At 41.2% G+C, this 19289-nt stretch overlaps 1 protein-coding gene across 4 annotated transcripts in view; it reads right to left on the reverse strand.

The window, feature by feature from the left end:
• The window catches only part of LOC137641471 (uncharacterized), a 91661-nt gene that overhangs the window by 25915 nt on the left and 46457 nt on the right, over positions 1–19289 (reverse strand). For all 4 annotated transcript variants that reach the window (XM_068374063.1, XM_068374062.1, XM_068374061.1 and 1 more), the window contains exon 4: positions 11988–12107. In XM_068374063.1, the coding sequence (XP_068230164.1) occupies positions 11988–12107 (120 nt within the window). The remainder of the gene's footprint in view (positions 1–11987; positions 12108–19289) is intronic.

Here is a 19289-nt window from a genome sequence, read left to right on the forward strand (position 1 = left end):
GGGGGAAAGAGATAAATCTTTTCCCAGTTGTCCCAATTCTGTGACATGGCGTCTGTGGCGTAAGCCTGAGGGTCTAGATTGGGAGCCACATATACTCTCAATTTGTGGTTGGATTCCGTGGCGAAGAGGTCCACTTGGAGGCCGGGAACCTGAGAGAGAATCCACCGAAATGACTTTAGATCGAGTGACCATTCCGATTCTAGAGGGGAGGTCCGGGACAGGGCGTCTGCCACTACATTCCGGACTCCCGCCAGGTGGACAGCTGAAAGATGCCAACGGTTCGAGGCTGCTAGGGAGAATATGGCTACTAGAACATGGTTCAGAGGCCCTGACTTTGACCCGCCTCTGTTGAGGCAGCGGACCACCACTTCGCTGTCGAGGACCAGACGAAGGTGTTGTTTCTTGGGAAGAGCGAGACGTTTCAGGGTTAGAAGAACTGCCATGGCCTCTAGCACATTGATGTGAAAATGGCGGAACAAGGGAGTCCAAAGACCTTGAACTTTCTTGAGCTGAGAATAGCCGCCCCAACCTGATAGGGATGCGTCTGTGTGAATGATTAATTCCGGGGGCGGAAATCGAAGGGGAACTGACTTTGACAGACTGTTTGCTCTTGTCCAAGGAAGAAGTCTTTCCCGTAGAATGGGAGGAAGGCGGACTTTCCTGTCCCGGAGCTTCCGGTTTGCCCTCGAACGCCAGACACGATTGATATCTTTCAATTTTGCCTTCAGAAGAAGATCCGTCACTGAGGCAAACTGAAGGGACCCCAGAATCTTCTCTTGAAGCCGTCTGGAACTTACTTTGTCTTTGAGAAAGCGTTTGGTGTTCCTTGCAATCTCTAACCTCTTGGGTCTGGGAAGACACAGAGTATGAGATATAAGATCCCATTGCAGGCCGAGCCATTGGAACTTCGATTTTGGAAGAAGACGGGACTTCTTGAAGTTGATCTGGAAGCCTAGAGATTGAAGATAATGGATGACTTTGTGAGTGGCTTTTAGGCAATTTTGGGAGGTGTCTGACCAAATGAGCCAGTCGTCCAGATAGGCTACTACTTGAATCCCTTGATTCCTGAGTTCCTGAACAGCGACTTCTGCTAGCTTTGTGAAGATCCTTGGGGCAATGTTGAGCCCGAAAGGCATCACCTTGAAGGAGTAACTTTTGTCCCCTAAGCGAAAGCCTAGGTACGGACGGAAGTGTCTCGCTATCGGGACGTGATAGTAGGCGTCTGTAAGATCGATAGAGGTGGTGACGGCCCCACGGGGAAGTAAGGTCCGCACCTGCGAGACGGTAAGCATTCGAAACTTGTCGCATTGAATGGACAAGTTGAGAAGGGATAGATCTAGAATCACTCTTCTCTTGTCTGAATCCTTCTTCGGGACACTGAACAGCCGACCTTGAAACTTCAGATGTTTCGTTTCTTGTATGGCATTCTTTTGTAAAAGATCCTGGACAAATTCGACCAGGTCCGGAGTGGAATGTTGACGAAATTTGTTCGGAGGAGGAGGTCCTTGAATCCAACTCCACCCTAGTCCCTTGGAGATGATACTGAACGCCCAGGGACTGAACCTCCATTTGTTGCGGAAGGCATAGAGCCTCCCCCCTACCTGCTGCACCTCAGTATTGGTTTGAGGAGTTGCCTCCACGTCCGCCTCGGAAGTTCTTTCCTCTGCGAAAGGCTCTTCCCCTGCCTTTGTTCTGGTTAGAGCCACGGTGGTAGCCTCTACCTCTACCATAACTCTGGGAAGAGCTATGAGCCTCGTAGGACTGGTTAAAGGAAGGGGAAGTGGCGGAGGCACCAGAAAGCTGGCTCTTAGGTAGCAGAACGGTGACATAGTCATCCGAAGGAGCCCGAGAGGTGGAGGGCTGTGCAGGAGCAACAGAAGATGGAGGAAGAGGCAGCCGGAAGTTGGATGAAGCACTCTGTTGTTGCCTGAACTGGGTGGAGGTATATGGTCTAAGCTTCTTCCTACCCCGGGCTTGATAATTTGCGGGGTCATACTTGCGTTTAGGGGTCAAACCCCAACGGGCTTTAAGGCTCTGATTAACCCTAGTGGCCTCCGCCAAGACTTCCTCTACGAGATCCTCGGGGAAGAGATTTGAACCCCAACAGGAGGACCGGATGAGTTTATTAGGTTCATGCCTAATCGTCGCCTCAGCTAGAACATGCTTGCGACATCTGCGTTTAGCAGTAGCAAAGTCATACAAGTCATAATATAACGACTGTAACGTAGCCTTGTTGAGAGACTTAAAAATACTCTCCGTATCGTAAGTCAAGGCTATCGACTCCGTGGATGTGGCCAGGTTTAGAGTACGGCCCACACGTAGGCGGGAATCATATTCCTGTTTAATGAGAGATTCCGGGAGACGGGGAAGCTTCTCACTAAACAAGACTGAGGCACAGTCTGCTGCAAGCTTGCCGGAGGTAAAGGTGGTATGGACGTTGTCCCAACACTCAATACCTGAGGTAAGAAGGAGGGAGATTGGATCCACCTCTCGGATGGGAGGCAAGGGCTTCTCCTCCAGAGCATATTGAAAGGCAAGCTCTGCCACCTTATTGACGCATGGAGTCAAGGTGGTCTTGTCCATTAAGAACATCGTAAAGGAGCTTTTATGAGGCGTCAGCATGGTGTTAGTGCAGCCGATGTCATTCAAAAATCTGGCCCAAACAGATTGGGCTTGCTCCTTCGGGAAGATGACCGTCTCTTTGGGGACCTTGTCTAATCGGACTAAAGCTTCCTCGGTAAGTCTGGCATAACCATGAAATGGAAATGCCAGACCCGGAGGAAAGAATTCAAAGTCCTCTAGAGGACGAGTGCCAAGGCCCTCCAGAGTCAACATTCCGTCTGAGAACGGGGAATGAAGAGCCATCCGCCAGGGGTTGTTCTTGGCAAACGGCGGGAGCTTAGAGGCATCCGGTATGAGAGAGCTTTGGACTCTCTCCGGAGCTCCTTGCTCTAAAGCCCCAATTCTCTGACCGAAGTTAGAGAACATCGTGTCCATCCTCGACTGCATCTCCGAAACCAACTTTTCCTGCATCTCCGACACGATGCGAAGCATAGCTGATTCGGAAAGGCCCGGGCTAGCAGCAGGAGGGGCGGAAGGAACTCCCGGGTCGTGAGACTTAGAGGAGGAACCAGAGGTCTTTGAAGACGGGTTCGTACCATGTTTAGAGCCATGAGAAGTCTTGTGAGGCTTGCGAGCTTTGGGTAAGGTCCTTGAAGTAGACTTATCCTTAGGGGGAACCGGGTATGAACGTTGAGACGAATCACGGTCCCCAGAAAATCCAAGAAAGGAAGAGCGATCAGAAGAAGAAGAAAGAGCGGGGCTGAGGATAGGAATCTCAGCGCCGGACACACCTGCCTCACTTACCACCCTACCTGTATCCGGCTCGTCTAGCAACATTGGTTCGACGTCCAGGTTCATGGAGGCAACATTGTCCTCCAGACCTCCGGGGGCGTCCGATGGATCTTGCTCTGGGTCGATGAGACCCGTTATAGTGGCATCAATGTGGGCAATGATGGGAGCTGCCACATGCCTAGCCACAGCAGCTGAAGACTTGGCGTTGGGGTAAACCATGGTGCAGTAGTCCTCAGATAGGACGTACGGCCGCTTAGACTTTACATTCCGGGCAAACCCACCAATCCACACCTTCAGTGTGGCCCGAGCCGCAGACTTTTGCTCCGGGGATGCCTGAAATAATAGGGGGAATTATAAAAGGGAGACTCCCAATGGTCCTTCAAGACCATAGATATCTTACTAATAGTAAATAAAATAAGAAGGCAATATAGCCAACGGGACTCACCGAGTCAGATCCAAGGGTAGTGATGAGGTCGAAGCAAATCACACAGTTATCCGGGTGCCATACCACAACGTCTTCCAGTTGAACCCCACAAGGGGCGTGAGATCGGCAGACGGAGTGGCCACAAGGCTGGTGCAGAACAGCTGCACAGGCCGGCGTCAGACAATGCACCATCTGTAAAAAGAATAGTATATGAGAAACTGTAATTCTCTTAATTAGGGGCGGGTCTGGAGGACCCGGGCCTAACATAGGTCTAACACAAGATTAGAGCTTAACTGTACTATTCTTTAAGTGGCCTAACATAGGTCTAACACAAGAATAGAGCTTAACTGTACTATTCTTTTAAGTAGGGGCGGGTCCGGAGGACCCGGGCCTAACATAGGTCTAACACAAGATTAGACTGTAAAAAATAAAATAATTTTTTTTTTTTTTTTTTTTTTTTTTTTTTTTTTTTTTTTATAGGGGCGGGTCCGGAGGACCCGAGCCTAACATAGGTCTAACGCAAGGTTAGAGCTTAACTGTAATATTCTTACATAGGGGCGGGACCGGGGGTCCCGGGCCTAAACATAAGTCTAACTTGAAACTAAAGTATAGCCATCCATTCCGGTCAAGCCGGGAGCATAAAAAAGGATGCAATAACAAGGAATTAAGACACATAGTGTCTGATTTCCCAGGGTGGGGTAGACCCCGGGCCGGGAAATAAAGGTATATTCAATACCAATTCCTTTAGAGACTCCGGGGTAGTGATCTGTCATATATAATCATCATAGGAAATGTTATAAAATAATAGGGGGGCGGAACTGTAACTAAGAACTGCCAATCGAACCCGGAGGGTTTCGTATAACATAAGCCAGAATGAAAAGTGAATATAAAATAGGGTGCACCGGGATCCAACTCTGTTGACCGGTGGCCAACCAGACTAGACAGAGACTATACCGCCGGGCCACCCGGAGGACAAAGTCCATAAACACTTAACTACCCCCTCTAAAAGGAGGGAAGGCAACGGTCCCTTAGTGGAGGGGGGAGAAGCCTAGCCTCCCACCTAGCTAGAGGGGGAGCGTGGGGGAGGATCACGTGATACGAGGCAGCAGGGCTACCAACTGACGATCCCCAACCAGACAGATCAAACGGAGTAATGGCACAAATATTCATTATAAAATTAATAATAGCGTTAAATATATGAATAAACACATAGAAAATTTTTGGGCAAGGCATGCAACATAAATAATTAAATCACAAAAGACACACCTGATGGCTAAAATAACATTGCCGCCTTAGCACGGTCGGCAGCCATAGCGATACGTAAATGATATCGGCCCAAAAATTGAACCACGAGGATTCTAAACGCTAAATAATGAATATTCACAATAACAAATAATATTTGATAATAAAAATAATACACATAGTAACACCGCAAGTGAAAATTAAAAGCTCTCAAAAACAGGAGTACCAACTGTAGCGAAATCAAGCAAGATCGGTATGAACGAAGAGAATAAACTCCTATAATATAAATATTAAACGATCTAGGTTGCTCAAAACACAGTAAAACCCAGCTTGGTACTTAACTTAGACGGTGTCTCCTGGGAAACCGACGAAGAAGCCATAATTCACTAGAAAATATCCAAAAATCGAGAGCACTAGAAAAATGCGGGTTACTGCACAAGTCGTGCTAAACGGAGTTGGGTTCTGAGCGGATGCATTGTAGTAGTACCGAGTGAGGTTGAACGGCTCTCCTCTATTGGGGTTCTCTGTCGTGGATTAATCTAAATAGTGCGGGACCTCTGGATTATACGCCCAATTTTATACCGACACCAATAGGTGAGCGAGCTAGTTAACCTAGCACTCCTTTACATTTTTTCTCTGGTATATTTAGCAGTAAATTACCTAAGAATAAGTGCTTAAATGGAGCTTATTCACTGGGCGGCACAGGTTCGAGCCCAGAAATACCTGATTCTAGACTCACCTGTCTATATAATCTGTAACAAATTTCTTGCAAAACACATTTGTAATGCTACTCTAGATTGTTTAAAAAAACAAAAACTTATACAAATACTGGATTCCTAAATGAAACCAAGTGCTTATAATTTGTAACCAACAATATGAAAATTTGTAAAGAAATTGGACTCAAAATATTACTAGATTAAATTGCCAACCACCAATATAGGCCCTAGAGCCTGGAAATATAGATAAGGAAACCATAATTCTTCAAGGTAATTTTTAGCAAAAACCAATTTGGTATACCATTAAGCTGCTACTAACACCCTTTCCAAGGAAAGATATTTGCAAAAACTATGAGATGTTGCTGCACTTCTAATATCATGAACCTTTACCTTCAAGGCTTTCATAAGATTTGGATCCAACTCTTTGTAAGCTTCTGTGAATGGCATTGCATTTTTGGTAAGATGATGAATAGGGACCCTAATACTGTAAAATATATTAAGCACGTTAACTCTTTTAATACTGAAAGGCTCTTACAGGACAGGAATTTATCTTCTGAAGTAATGCCCTTTTTCATTTCCTAAGATGGAATGTGAAAAAATTGTGGTAAACGTTTAGCCGTTATAATAATGTTTTACTTTTAAAGAAGGCAAGAGAAATAATATCTATGTTGTCCAAATTCAACATTAGAAGATAGTACCTGCAGTTCACTATTGCGTTTAGCAGAAGCCAGCTTTAAGAGGAAAAGAATGTTAGATAATGAGATATCAAAGAGTAAGCTTTTCTAATGATTCAAACTTCCAACTTTTTTAATAATTAGAACCACATTGAATTCTAAAATATAGACCTCACTATAGATCTTTCAAAACTAAATACCCTTAATACATCTGCTATAATTCCTGAAATGGATAGCTCTTATCCAAGATGCTTGAGTACCGAATTAAGTATCGATCTATATCCCATATTAGTTGCAATAGATATTTTCATTTTATAGAAAAAGAAAATTTAAAAAATTAAACTAGTTCTACATATAGATTTTGCACCAATCAAAATACATTCCATTAGTAGACTTTTTCTTCTAGAAGACAAGCAATAACCCCTATTATAGAATCTGCAAAGGATAGTATCTCAAGATCACTTCCTACTTTATTACTGTACCTACAAACAGCATCTCTTTAGTAAAGCAGCTGACAAATCCTGCATTTAAAGAACTTCATCTGTTAGCATTAATGATGAGCTCAAGATAGGAAACCAAATCATAATCTAGAGCAAGATTAGACAACTGATTAGCTTATACAAGTTAGAACATCTTTTAGAAATAAAGCTCATTACAAAATGAGGACTGGAATTACCACTTTTACTGTATTTGAGATAGAAATTTATTGATTCTCTCTACAACGTAAAGTGAAAACTGAGGAGTATAAATAGTTTTGGAAGCAGCTGTCTCCGAAGATCTGGCAGAATAAGAAGCATCAGAACTTACCAAAAGCTATTTATTTGGGCCTTTTTTAACAACAGGGTTGAGATTTCTCATCACCTTCCAGTTCGTCCTCTCAATCTATTTCATCCTGGTCTTCTGGTTCTGAAGGCCGAAACAAGACACTACTTATTGGTTTACCTGACAGAATATGTTTTGATATGGGAGTTGTGGAGTAAATGTAAACAAAGGGACTCTCTTTGACAGTAGAGGTACTAGCACTTAATTTACCTCACTACTGTATAGTTAAACTGTGATGTGCTAGTGCCCAACCTTGTAAGTAAACTTAACTCTCTGACATTTGAAGCATGATGCAACTCATCAACTTTAGCTGAGACTTGATCAGAAACATTAGGTACTAAGGGAACCATGGTACACTACATATGCTATACCATTCACATATGAAATACGGGGTTGCTCACGAGTGTTTACTTTAGTATATAGGTGTAGGGGAGGGAAATAGGATCCATATTACCAGTTAAGACTTTCACCTCACAATCTAGTTGTCTAAAAGTCTGACAAGGATTGCCCAGCTGAAAGGTCTAAAGTAAATGAAGAATTTGAGGCTCTACGAGAGGATCTTGAGTCTGTATGGCGTTGTACATCATCAAAATCCTTACTGAATAGAGCACTGTATCACCAGACTTGACTTGAGAAGTCAGGTTATGGGGAGCACCCTGACAGGCAAGAGAAACCTTGGTGGTCTTCCGTAAATTTACAAAAGAAGTTAAGGAAGTTCAGAGCTTCTAAAGCCTAATACAGTACAGTCAAATATTATTTGTTTAGGTGATGTACTGTATCAGAATTTGGTGCTTATGTTCCAATATCATCATTGTCCCCACCATATTCAACTAGTCTAGTCTTCCCTGAATTTCTTCTTAAACTATTGTTAAGTTTCCTCTTTTTCAGGAAGGGAATAGAGAAGCCTTCGCACACCTCACACAGATTATTTAAATCACAATACTGTCTCCGATGCCTATAGGTCAATTCGCAGCTGACAATTCACCAGAGATAACGGTTTGCCACCATCTGATGATTTACAATTAAAAATTAAAACAAAAATCATGAGAAAAAATAAAATAATTTAAAAAAAACCTATTTATTTGTTCTAAAATGATAGTCATGCAGAATATAATTTATTTAAAACATTCTTACAATTTTATTACATTTGAAAATTATGTGCTATACCACATAAATTTTATCATGTTCATAAACAATTTTCTTAATTCTTTTGTCCATTTCTTGGCACTTTTTTTTAACTTAGTGACAGGTTCATATCCAGCGATAAGATATACAAATCTTTACCTTTTTGTACTTTGTTTAGTGTTTCAATAAACTTACAGTGTTGGATGATGGCTTTCCAGTTTGTAATTATAAGTGTTCTGCAAAAATCTACTGCATAATATCCGTTCGATCTTTGTCATTCAGTGTTTTTTTATAAACATAATATAAATTGTAAGGGAGTAAAGGGTTCCTTCTAATTACCTTGTCTGTTATAAACCCTCAAATAATTACATTCAAACAAGGTTAGTGTAGTTTCTAGTTCTGTGGGCAAATCATTTGCTAAGACTTCAATATGAGAATCACAGTCAGCATGCAGTACAAAGACCAGAGCAGTTATTATTTCTGCATTTGCAAATTCAGGATTAGTATTGTATTACCATCGAAATCCACTTGATGTTAAATGTCTTTGCATGCTCTACACTAGATGAATGAAGCATCCTTTGACTGTAGCTTCTGGGAAACATTCTCTTACTGCATTGGTCACTATTTGAATAAAATCACAATGAATATAATGGGAATTTAAGTTGGACACTAAAGAAATTAGCATAATAATTTTCACATAAGTAGCACACTTTTTATTTGGCAGAAGTTCATAACAAATAGGATGTACTCGAATGCAGAATACTTGATGAGACAATTGTGACTATATTAAAAGTACCGGCCATATACCCAAATGGGTGATACGAGATGCTGTAACTAAGACTCGCTGCCAAAGATGAAAATCCTCCCTTGTCCTGGTCCATTATTTGCTAACAGGAAGGTTTCTTTTCTTCCACCCATAGGCTCATACACTTTGTATCTTTTTGGAATAATTAAATGCTCAAGATCAGTTGGACAAGGTGGGTGTCACTGATCTCATTTCTTTTTCATCTTATTGACCTCTCCATGCTACTTGCATGCGGCATGACTGTTTGTACTGACTGAGATATATCAGAAATACATTCATTTATCACACCTGGTGGTTCCATGGTATCTTCTGATCGGCATATCAAAGATGTTTTAACTATAGCTACCCCTAAAACCATAGCATCAGCCTCATGTAAATGAGTGTTTACTTACTGTATTTAATTACCATATTAATTTTTGTGTTAATTCTTCCATTACAACAATCTCCATTTTTATATCTCCAAAATTTAACTGTTTCATCAATCTTTGAACATTTATCAAATACATATACATATATAAATCCACTATATGTGAACTTCTCTCTTCCTTTTTCACTTAGTACGATTGAGCGAACACAGACAGCCATTATAAGATATGAAGGGGTACAGAAGTTTTTTTTATTCTAGAGACTAAAAAAGTTGTTTGGTAATAAAGTACAGGTAATTAGTCTTTTTTTATTCTTAATACTAAAATTGGTAATTTTCAAGGAATGAGCTATCAGTAATAAGAGTTCTATGGTGGCAAATAATTGGAGGCAAACTGTGGGCAGTGAATTGTCTGTATCCTGTCCCCAATGCAATACACAAAGGGAATGTGGATCATGATCGCCCAAAAATAATTCCCTTGAACAAAATATGCTGTAGTTGTTAAAAAAATCCTGAGGAAGGCATATTGAAATGTACAAGTGAACTAGAAATTAAACAATTTGAAGAGATCATGCCAGACCATTACTTGCAGCACAGACTAAGACAAAAATACAGTAATACTGGTGCCCTACAGATTTCTTCTTGCCATTTACCGCTAGGTATCTCATTACTTTAATAGAGGCATGAGGTAGTTGGAAGGAAAGAAAATGGGAATTTCTTTTTTTTAACTTTAGGGGTAAATGTTGATAAATCTGAGCCTCACAAAGAAAAGCTATATAAATATCAGGGGATTTCATAGAAATAAATCAAATTATGATATTAAAATGAATGCAGTAAGCTAGTTATGAATCAAGACATGTTTATGTCAATCTTCTCAACAAAAACCATTTGCACCAGTTTGAACTTTTTAAGGTTCACTTATTCAACTATTTATTTGAAAGGTCATTCCATAATCTGGTCACATCCAAAATAGAACACCTAGCATCCTGTGAAGTACTGAGCCTTACAAAAGAAAAAGGCAAGACCGTTAGAATTAAATGCATCCCTTGTAATACGTGGTGAATGTTATACTGTAGTGTGAGATCTGAAACCAAGGGATTGTGAGAATTATGAAAAATATACAGTATACACAATCATCTGATTGAATAATTTAAAATGAGATTAGCTTCTGAACAGAACACCAATTTTTAAAAAAAAATGCCAGAATGAAAAAAAAATTGAAAATATTTCCTCAGGATGGACAGGTCTATAAAAAAATCTTGAGAGAGACTCAATATATCAAATGAAGAGACAGAACCAGATATGTTTTTCAGAGTGATTTTGCAATAAAAAATGACCCTAAGAATTTTAAATGTGCTTCATTTAATTAAAACAAAATGTCAATGAAAAGCTTCAAGTGGGGAGGCTCCAATATCCTAGGCCTACTAACAATCATACTTTGTGTTTATTTAGGATTAAAATGCATCCCCATAATGAGCACCATACACAAAGTTTAGCTAGATCGGCTAAAAGCTTCAACAACCAAAGGCCTACACTCGGGAGATGGCACAGATACATATACTTGATACCTATGTTCAACACCCTCGTCATCAAAGATTTCACATCAAATTTTACCTTTACAAGATTAAACATTTACTGGGTTCTTACCACTCACTTGTCATTGTGCCCAGTCTTTCCTTGAATTCTTATCTAGTCCAAGGCTTCCTCTCTGTTCTTTTTTTAATATCATCTGGACCCTCTTAACTGCTTATTTACCACTTCTCTTACTGATGGTAGGACTTCCCCCGCCTCATTATATACCCACTTCATTTAAAAAATTTAGAGTTCAATCTATTTCCATGCTTCTGAACATCATATCATATAAAGATTATGATAGAGCAGTTATACAGTAGGAAAAACAGAGTGTACAGTATAACTTTCATACACAAATTCACACATAGTGCATACTAAACTATAAGAATGGTATACGAACCAATAACTTGCAGAGGAGGCAACCCAATGGGGCTAATACTCAAATAACCACTGGGTACATGTAGTTTGAAACAATGAAATTTGTTGCATATGTCAAGACTGGTAAAATAAACATGGGTAAAACAATTGTTTGTACTTTGTATAACTATTGTACTACTTTGAATTTACTATGAAGTCACAAATTACACTCAATAGGCATATGTGGAAGACAGAAAAAACTATGAGGGTGATGAATATGTGGTAAGAAAGTGAATAACAAAAAGGTATTGAAGGTATATGAACTAAAGCTCATTAGACGGCACTGGGATTGTAAATGAATGGGTTATTGAGTTTATTTGCCATTTCAATAAAATTTCAAAATTATCATATAGCCAAATTACTTTATAAATCTTAATCATTAAAGTTGACCTTCCAAGGGAATAAGTATTGGATGCAAAATGCAGACACCATACTTTGTAATATAAAAAAATATTAACCTTGATTTTAATACCTTGAATTCTGGAAACATTATAACTTCCCTCATGAGGATCTGTGCTGGGCAACCAATTTTTATTGAGTTCTGCTGAGGAACTTTTCTTTTTTTAGGGGAACCAGGAGATACTGCCTCTTTCTGAAATGTATAAAAAAATTATAATTTTCTTGTTCCATAAAAACAAACATGTAATGATATTCAAGCTATATTAACCAGAATGATGTTTAACCAAGAAAATTCATCAGTTTGAGAAAGAAACCTTGATTCTTCCTCTTTGGTAAATATTTTTCTCTTGCAGGAACTGTCATACTCAATTTCGTATTACAATATGTCTCTAGCACCCATGTCTTTAGTTCCTGTATCGTATGCTCGAGTATTTGGGTTGCATGTAGGATACTGGTGTCTCAACATATCACTTTCCTGTTTGTATGTCATGTTACTACTCCAGATTGTCCATCCTAATGACCTATATCCACTACATATGTTTCAGGCATGTTCTGTTATTTCATTTCCATTCTTTATTCCACTTTCTTGTGATAAGCAACGACTCTAGATGTCCAAAGACACTCATCTATATATATAGGGCGGCCGGGATGGGTAACTTCATCTGTTGAATGTTACATTGCTTGCACTGTCCAGTCCTTGATACAACCAGCTTGCAAGAATTTCTCCATCCATTTTTGTCTGAGACTTAGAAAAGGAGAAAGGGGAATCAACTTACCATTGCAGTTTATACACCCTTTTTAAAAGTTTTCTTAAAAAATACAAAGTCAAGTGCTGCAGTAATGAATATCATTGGTTCAGAGGTCTAGGAATGGAAGGAGGATACTTCCCAGGGTATCCATAGATTAATATCTAGAACAGGAATAAGAAATTTAATAGACTAAGTTTTTGTCCAACAAATTAAGTTGAGATTCAGCAGCTGAAGACCAGACAGAAGAACAATAACCGTACTCAAAACAAGGTAGAATGAAAGAATTAAAACATTTCTTCAGAATACATTGATCACTGAAAATCTTAAAGACTTTCACAATAAGCCGGTTTTTTGTAACTGAAGAAGAAACAGACTGAATGTGTTTCTCAAAAGTAAATTTCCAATCAAGAATCACCTAAAAGTTTAAAAGTTGTATAGGGGTAAAGAAATATTATCAATGCAGTGATCTGGATGCTGAGGAACAACTGTCCCCCCCCCCCCCCCCCCCGACCTACCAGTACTTACAATCCGACTTTGAGTTTTGTTACTTTATACCTCATAATTTGCACCATGCACAAATTTTAGCTAGATCTCTATTAACGGATTTTGAGCGAAGCGAAAAATCTATTTTTGGGTAAGATGGCCATGTCGTCCTGATGGAAGTTCCTAAAGGGTAGCTTCCTTGGGTATATATAACTACGGCGATATTCCCAGAGAATTTACCTTAAGGTACCCAGAATTCTAACTCCTGGAGCGAATATCCCTAATAAAAGAACCAGGGATATCGCAAAAATATCAGAGGACGTATTCTTGACACGGCACATAGCAATCTGCACCCCGAACAGAGTTAACACTTTGAAGGGGTCAATTGGCAAGAAAACGAAAAACAAGAAAGAAAGGAGAGCCGCTCGCAAGGTATCTCTCCTCTCCCGTTTCGTAAGCATGCATTGCGCCGCTCACGGCGCCATCTATATTCCTTGTAGCGATACACCAGGTGCTACAGATACTGTATGTAGGTATGTAGGGAGGGGACCTACAGCCCTTTTTAGAAGAAAGGGGAAGGGCGGGTCCATCAGGACGACATGGCCATCTCACCCAAAAATAGATTTTTCGCTTCGCTCAAAATCCGTTTTTTGGGCTCAAGCCATGTCGTCCTGATGGAAGTATACCAGAGCATTACTGTATCTGTGGATTCTCAAAACGTGCCGTACTCCCCGAAGGTATTTCCCGGCCAACTAGACCTAGAGACCTAAGATGTTACCGTCATACATCTTTTCATCTAACCATAGACCATGTTAGCGCTTCCTGCCCCCTACATGGAAGAGTCATACTAGACTCTGGAAAAGTCTCGAAGAGTACATATACCTATGTATGAATAACAGACAAGCCAATATAGTGGTCTCACCCTATATCATGTAAAGCATAGTTTGTAAAGAACCACTGAGTCAATATGAAATATCGACCAGTTCCCTGTTCATTACTGGATAGGACAAAGGTTTATATCCGGGTAGGAGGAAAACTTGCATATCCGCCACCGTCCCCTTAGAGCATGGAGTCCTCCCGCTAGGGGAAAGCATAAACCAATGCAAAAAAGCTTGCATAAAGGAACAATCTATTAGAATTATCCCAGATAAATATACATAGTAAACGTAATGCTAAATCATTTCAAGTAAAATGACACAGGCGAAGGAGACGCAAGGTTCACAAGAACTAGTTTATTGACAATCAATAAAATAAAACAGGTTAAACAACAATTATACATATATAAGAGGAGGATAACCAATAAATAAGCATAAGCATGATAGTAAACAGAAAACTTGTTTATCTGAAAGAAAAACATTAGCGCCACTTTTAACATACCGAGGTATCAAAATCATAAAAGTCTGTATTACTAATCAGTTACATTAGCGTTGGAAACGCTTGGCACACATGTCTGCACTTATGCTAGGTTCACCTTTGAATATGGAACAGTCAATGTGGGCACCCTAGTGCCCTAACACTTAGTTTGTAGAACAGTTCGGAACTACACACTCACCCCGGAATTAATCGTCCCAATTAAATCCACTGTTCCTCGCAGAGTTAAACAGCAGGTTTAATGACACTACCCACTGCTACCACAGACCTCTTCAGTTGCTCCACTTGCTTCGCATAGTGACGAAAGAAAACTCTGGAAGACTTCCAGCCAGTGTATGAGCGAAGATGTTCGAAATCCATACTATTGAAGAAATTTAAGGATGAGGCAACTTTCCTCGGATCGTGACCTGCGGGTGTACTGTCTGGATCCGCTCTGCGAATAAAATAGGTGATTTTCGCCCTAAGTTGTTTCAGCGATAAATTTGAGCCTGATGTTTCTCCCCTGAATAGTTGACCACCCCTGAAGTCTGAAGTTCTACGAAGATAGACCTTTAGGCATTCCACTGGACATAGAGATGCATCTTCTTTCAGAGGGCAGATTCTCCAGGGACCCCACCTGTTGGTGGGTAACTCGTTCTTCGCGAGAAACGTAGGATCCGGAAACAGGTTCAGTCCTCCCCCATCCAAGAACTGAACACGACCTTCCTCTCGAGAGAGGGCTACAATTTCACTAACCCTGGCCCCGACGCGAGTGCAAACAGGAAAATAACTTTTTGGGTCAAATCCTTTAAAGCACACTCCTCATTGTTCAACAGTGAAGCGAAATGAAGAACTTTATCTAGAGACCATGAAATGGGCTTTGGAGGTGCTGATGGTCCGAGTCTAGCACAGGCTTTCGGAATTTTATTAAAAATATCGTTAGAGAGGTCGACCTGGAAGGCATATAAAATGGGTCTTGTCAAAGCAGATTTACACGTTGTTATTGTGTTGGCTGCTAACCCTTGACCATGGAGGTGGATGAAGAAAGATAAGCAGAAGTCCGTCGAGATCTTTTGCGGATTCTTCGCCTTGACAAAGGACACCCATTTTCTCCCTGATGACTCATATTGCCTTCTGGTGGATTTGCACTTATATTCCTCTAGGAAGTCTATACAGTACTGTCTTTCGAAATCCCGAAACGTTTTCTCACCGCTAGGGAGAGAAAATCATGAGCTGCAGGTTCCGGGTTTTCTGTGATGAAGCGCAGACAGTCGACTTCTGAACTCGCTGGGTCAGAACTGGATCTGGTAACGGTAGACACTTCAGCTGTAGTTCCAATGCCAGAGGGAACCACGCGCTGTTCGGCCACTTGTGAGCCACTATTACCGCTACTCCCTTGAAAGATCTCAGTTTGTTGAGGACCCTCAATAGAAGGTTGTGAGGAGGGAACAGGTAAATCCTGGACCATCTGTTCCAGTTGAGGGACATCGCGTCCACTGTTTCCGCCAAGGGATCCTCGTACCTGGACACGTAAAGGGGTAACTTCTTCTTGTCTTTGTCGCAAAGAGGTCTATCTGCAGTTCTGGGACTTGACTCAAGATGAAGGAGAATGATCCTGCGTCTAGGGACCATTCCGACTCTATCGATGTGAACCTGGATAGAGCGTCCGCTGTCACATTGTGGACTCCTTGAAGGTGAACTGCCGACAGGTACCACTTCTTCTTTTCCGCCAGTCGAAAAATGGCCAACATCACCTGGTTGAGTGGTGGTGACCTCGATCCTTGTCGATTCAAACATCTCACAATCACCACGCTGTCCAGTACCAACCCGTGTACCGACTTTTCGGCCGATGTCACTTCGTCCGACGACACTTCGTCCACGTCATTTTGTCCAATGTCTTTTCGTCCGGTGGACTTTTGGTCCTACGACATTTGGTCCAATTTTAAAAGAAAAAACCTTAGCCAATCTATAACTTCCTCAAGAGAAAATTAAACCTTGTAAGGACCCCTTTCTCCCTTGTTGTTCATAATAATAATTGCCAAACTCCAAAGTAGAGGAGTGAAAATAACTATCTACGAAAGTAAAATTAAATGGAAGTGTCTGACGGTATAAAAAAAAAAAAAAAGAAAAAGAAAAAAAAAATGCTCAACAAAACTACTCTTTGCAGAATAATAACTTATAAGCGTAGCTGATTCTTTTAGTATTAAAGGTAAGAAGTATAAAAACTAACTTCTGAAGTGAAAATAAAAAAAACAAAAGTTGATAATTCTCATAGTAACACATGTAAAATAATGAATGATTAAAAAAAAAAAAAAAGGATTCGAATGATTGTGTGAATGTGAAGGCGCGCTGAACACCACTGCCATTTCTCACACATCCAGTGTTCTTTTCCAAGTTTTGTATTAGTCGAATGAAATTCGTAGAAATAATTACTTTCACCTACTAAGTTTCTTTTCTTCTCCGCTGATTGTATGAACTTTGCCATTTTGGGATGGGCAGATTCAGAAACTGAAGTACTAAACTTGCAGCACACAAACACTATATACTGTAAATAAATATATAAAGAGAGAGAGAGAGAGAGAGAGAGAGAGAGAGAGAGAGAGAGAGAGAGAGAGAGAGAGAGAGAGAGAGAGAGAGAGAGAGAGAGAGAACGTTAAGCATGACTAATGGAGTAATTAGAAAAATGTTATTTTCATTAGTAAAATAAATTTTTGAATATACTTACCCGATGATCATGTAGCTGTCAACTCTGTTGCCCGACAGAAATCTACGGTCGGGATACGCCAGCGATCGCTATACAGGTGGGGGTGTACACAACAGCGCCATCTGTGGTCAGGTACTCCAGTACTTCTTGTCAACACCACCTCAATTTTTTCCTCGATCCACTGGTTCTCTATGGGGAGGAAGGGTGGGTCAATTAAATCATGATCATCGGGTAAGTATATTCAAAAATTTATTTTACTAATGAAAATAACATTTTTCAATATTAATCTTACCCGATGATCATGTAGCTGATTCACACCCAGGGTGGTGGGTGGAGACCAGCATACATGTTAACAAAGAAGCTAAGTATCCCGTATTTCATTTTATTAGTTATTCAAAAATAACATAAAATAAATAAGTACCTGGTAAGGAAGACGACTTGAACCATTACTCTGCCTTTATTAAGTACGTCTTCCTTACTGAGCGTAGCGGTCCTCTTAGGATGCTGAACGACTCTTAGGTGCTGAAGTATAAAGGGCTGCAACCCATACTAAAGGACCTCATCACAACCTTTAACCTCGGCGCTTCTCAAGAAAGAATTGACCACCCGCCAAATCAACAAGGATGTGGAAGGCTTCTTAGCCGACCGTACAACCCATAAAAAGTATTCAAGAGAAAGGTTAAAAAGGTTATGGGATTATGGGAATGTAGTGGCTGAGCCCCCGCCTACTACTGCATTCGTTGCTACGAATGGTCCCAGGGTGTAGCAGTTCTCGTAAAGAGACTGGACATCTTTGAGATAGAATGATGCGAACACTGACTTGCTTCTCCAATAGGTTGCATCCATAACACTCTGCAGAGAACGGTTCTGTTTGAAGGCCACTGAAGTAGCCACAGCTCTCACTTCATGTGTCCTTACCTTCAGCAAAGCAAGGTCTTCTTCCTTCAGATGAGAATGTGCTTCCCTAATCAGAAGCCTGATTTAGTAAGAAACTGAGTTCTTAGACCTTGGAAGAGAAGGCTTCTTGATAGCACACCATAAGGCTTCTGATTGTCCTCGTAAAGGTTATGACCTTTTTAGATAGTACCTAAGAGCTCTAACTGGGCAAAGTACTCTCTCCAGTTCGTTCCCCACCAAGTTGGACAGGCTTGGGATCTCGAACGACTTAGGCCAAGGACGTGAAGGAAGCTCGTTTTTAGCCAAAAAACCGAGCTGCAAGGAACATGTAGCCGTTTCGAATGTGAAAACTATGTTCCTGCTGAAGGCGTGGATCTCACTTACTCTTTTAGCTGTTGCCAAGCACACGAGGAAAAGAGTTTTTAATGTGAGGTCCTTAAAAGAGGCTGATTGGAGCGGTTCAAATCTTGATGACATAAGGAACCTTAGGACCACGTCTAGATTCCAGCCTGGAGTGGACAACCGACGTTCCTTTGAGGTCTCAAAAGACCTAAGGAGGTCCTGTAGATCTTTGTTGGTGGAAAGATCCAAGCCTCTGTGGCGGAAAACCGCTGCCAACATACTTCTGTAACCCTTGATCGTAGGAGCTGAAAGGGATCTTACGTTCCTTAGATGTAACAGGAAGTCAGCAATCTGGGTTACAGTGGTACTGGTTGAGGAAACTGCATTGGCCTTGTACCAGCTTCGGAAGACTTCCCCTTTAGACTGATAGACTCTGAGAGTGGATGCCCTCCTTGCTCTGGCAATCGCTCTGGCTGCCTCCTTCGAAAAGCCCCTAGCTCTTGAGAGTCTTTCGATAGTTTGAAGGCAGTCAGACGAAGAGCGTGGAGGTTTGGGTGTACCTTCTTTACGTGAGGTTGACGTAGAAGGTCCACTCCTAGAGGAAGAGTCCTGGGAATGTCGACCAGCCATTGCAGTACCTCTATGAACCATTCTCTCGCGGGCCAGAGGGGAGCAACCAACGTCAGCCGTGTCCCTTTGCGAGAGGCGAACTTCTGAAGTACCCTGTTGACAATCTTGAACGGCGGGACTGCATACAGGTCGAGATGGGACCAATCCAGCAGAAAAGCATCCACGTGAACTGCAGCTGGGTCTGGAATCGGAGAACAATACAACGGGAGCCTCTAGGTTA

This window comes from Palaemon carinicauda, chromosome 5 (genome assembly GCF_036898095.1).
Source record: "Palaemon carinicauda isolate YSFRI2023 chromosome 5, ASM3689809v2, whole genome shotgun sequence".
In the NCBI taxonomy this organism is placed as follows: domain Eukaryota; kingdom Metazoa; phylum Arthropoda; class Malacostraca; order Decapoda; family Palaemonidae; genus Palaemon; species Palaemon carinicauda.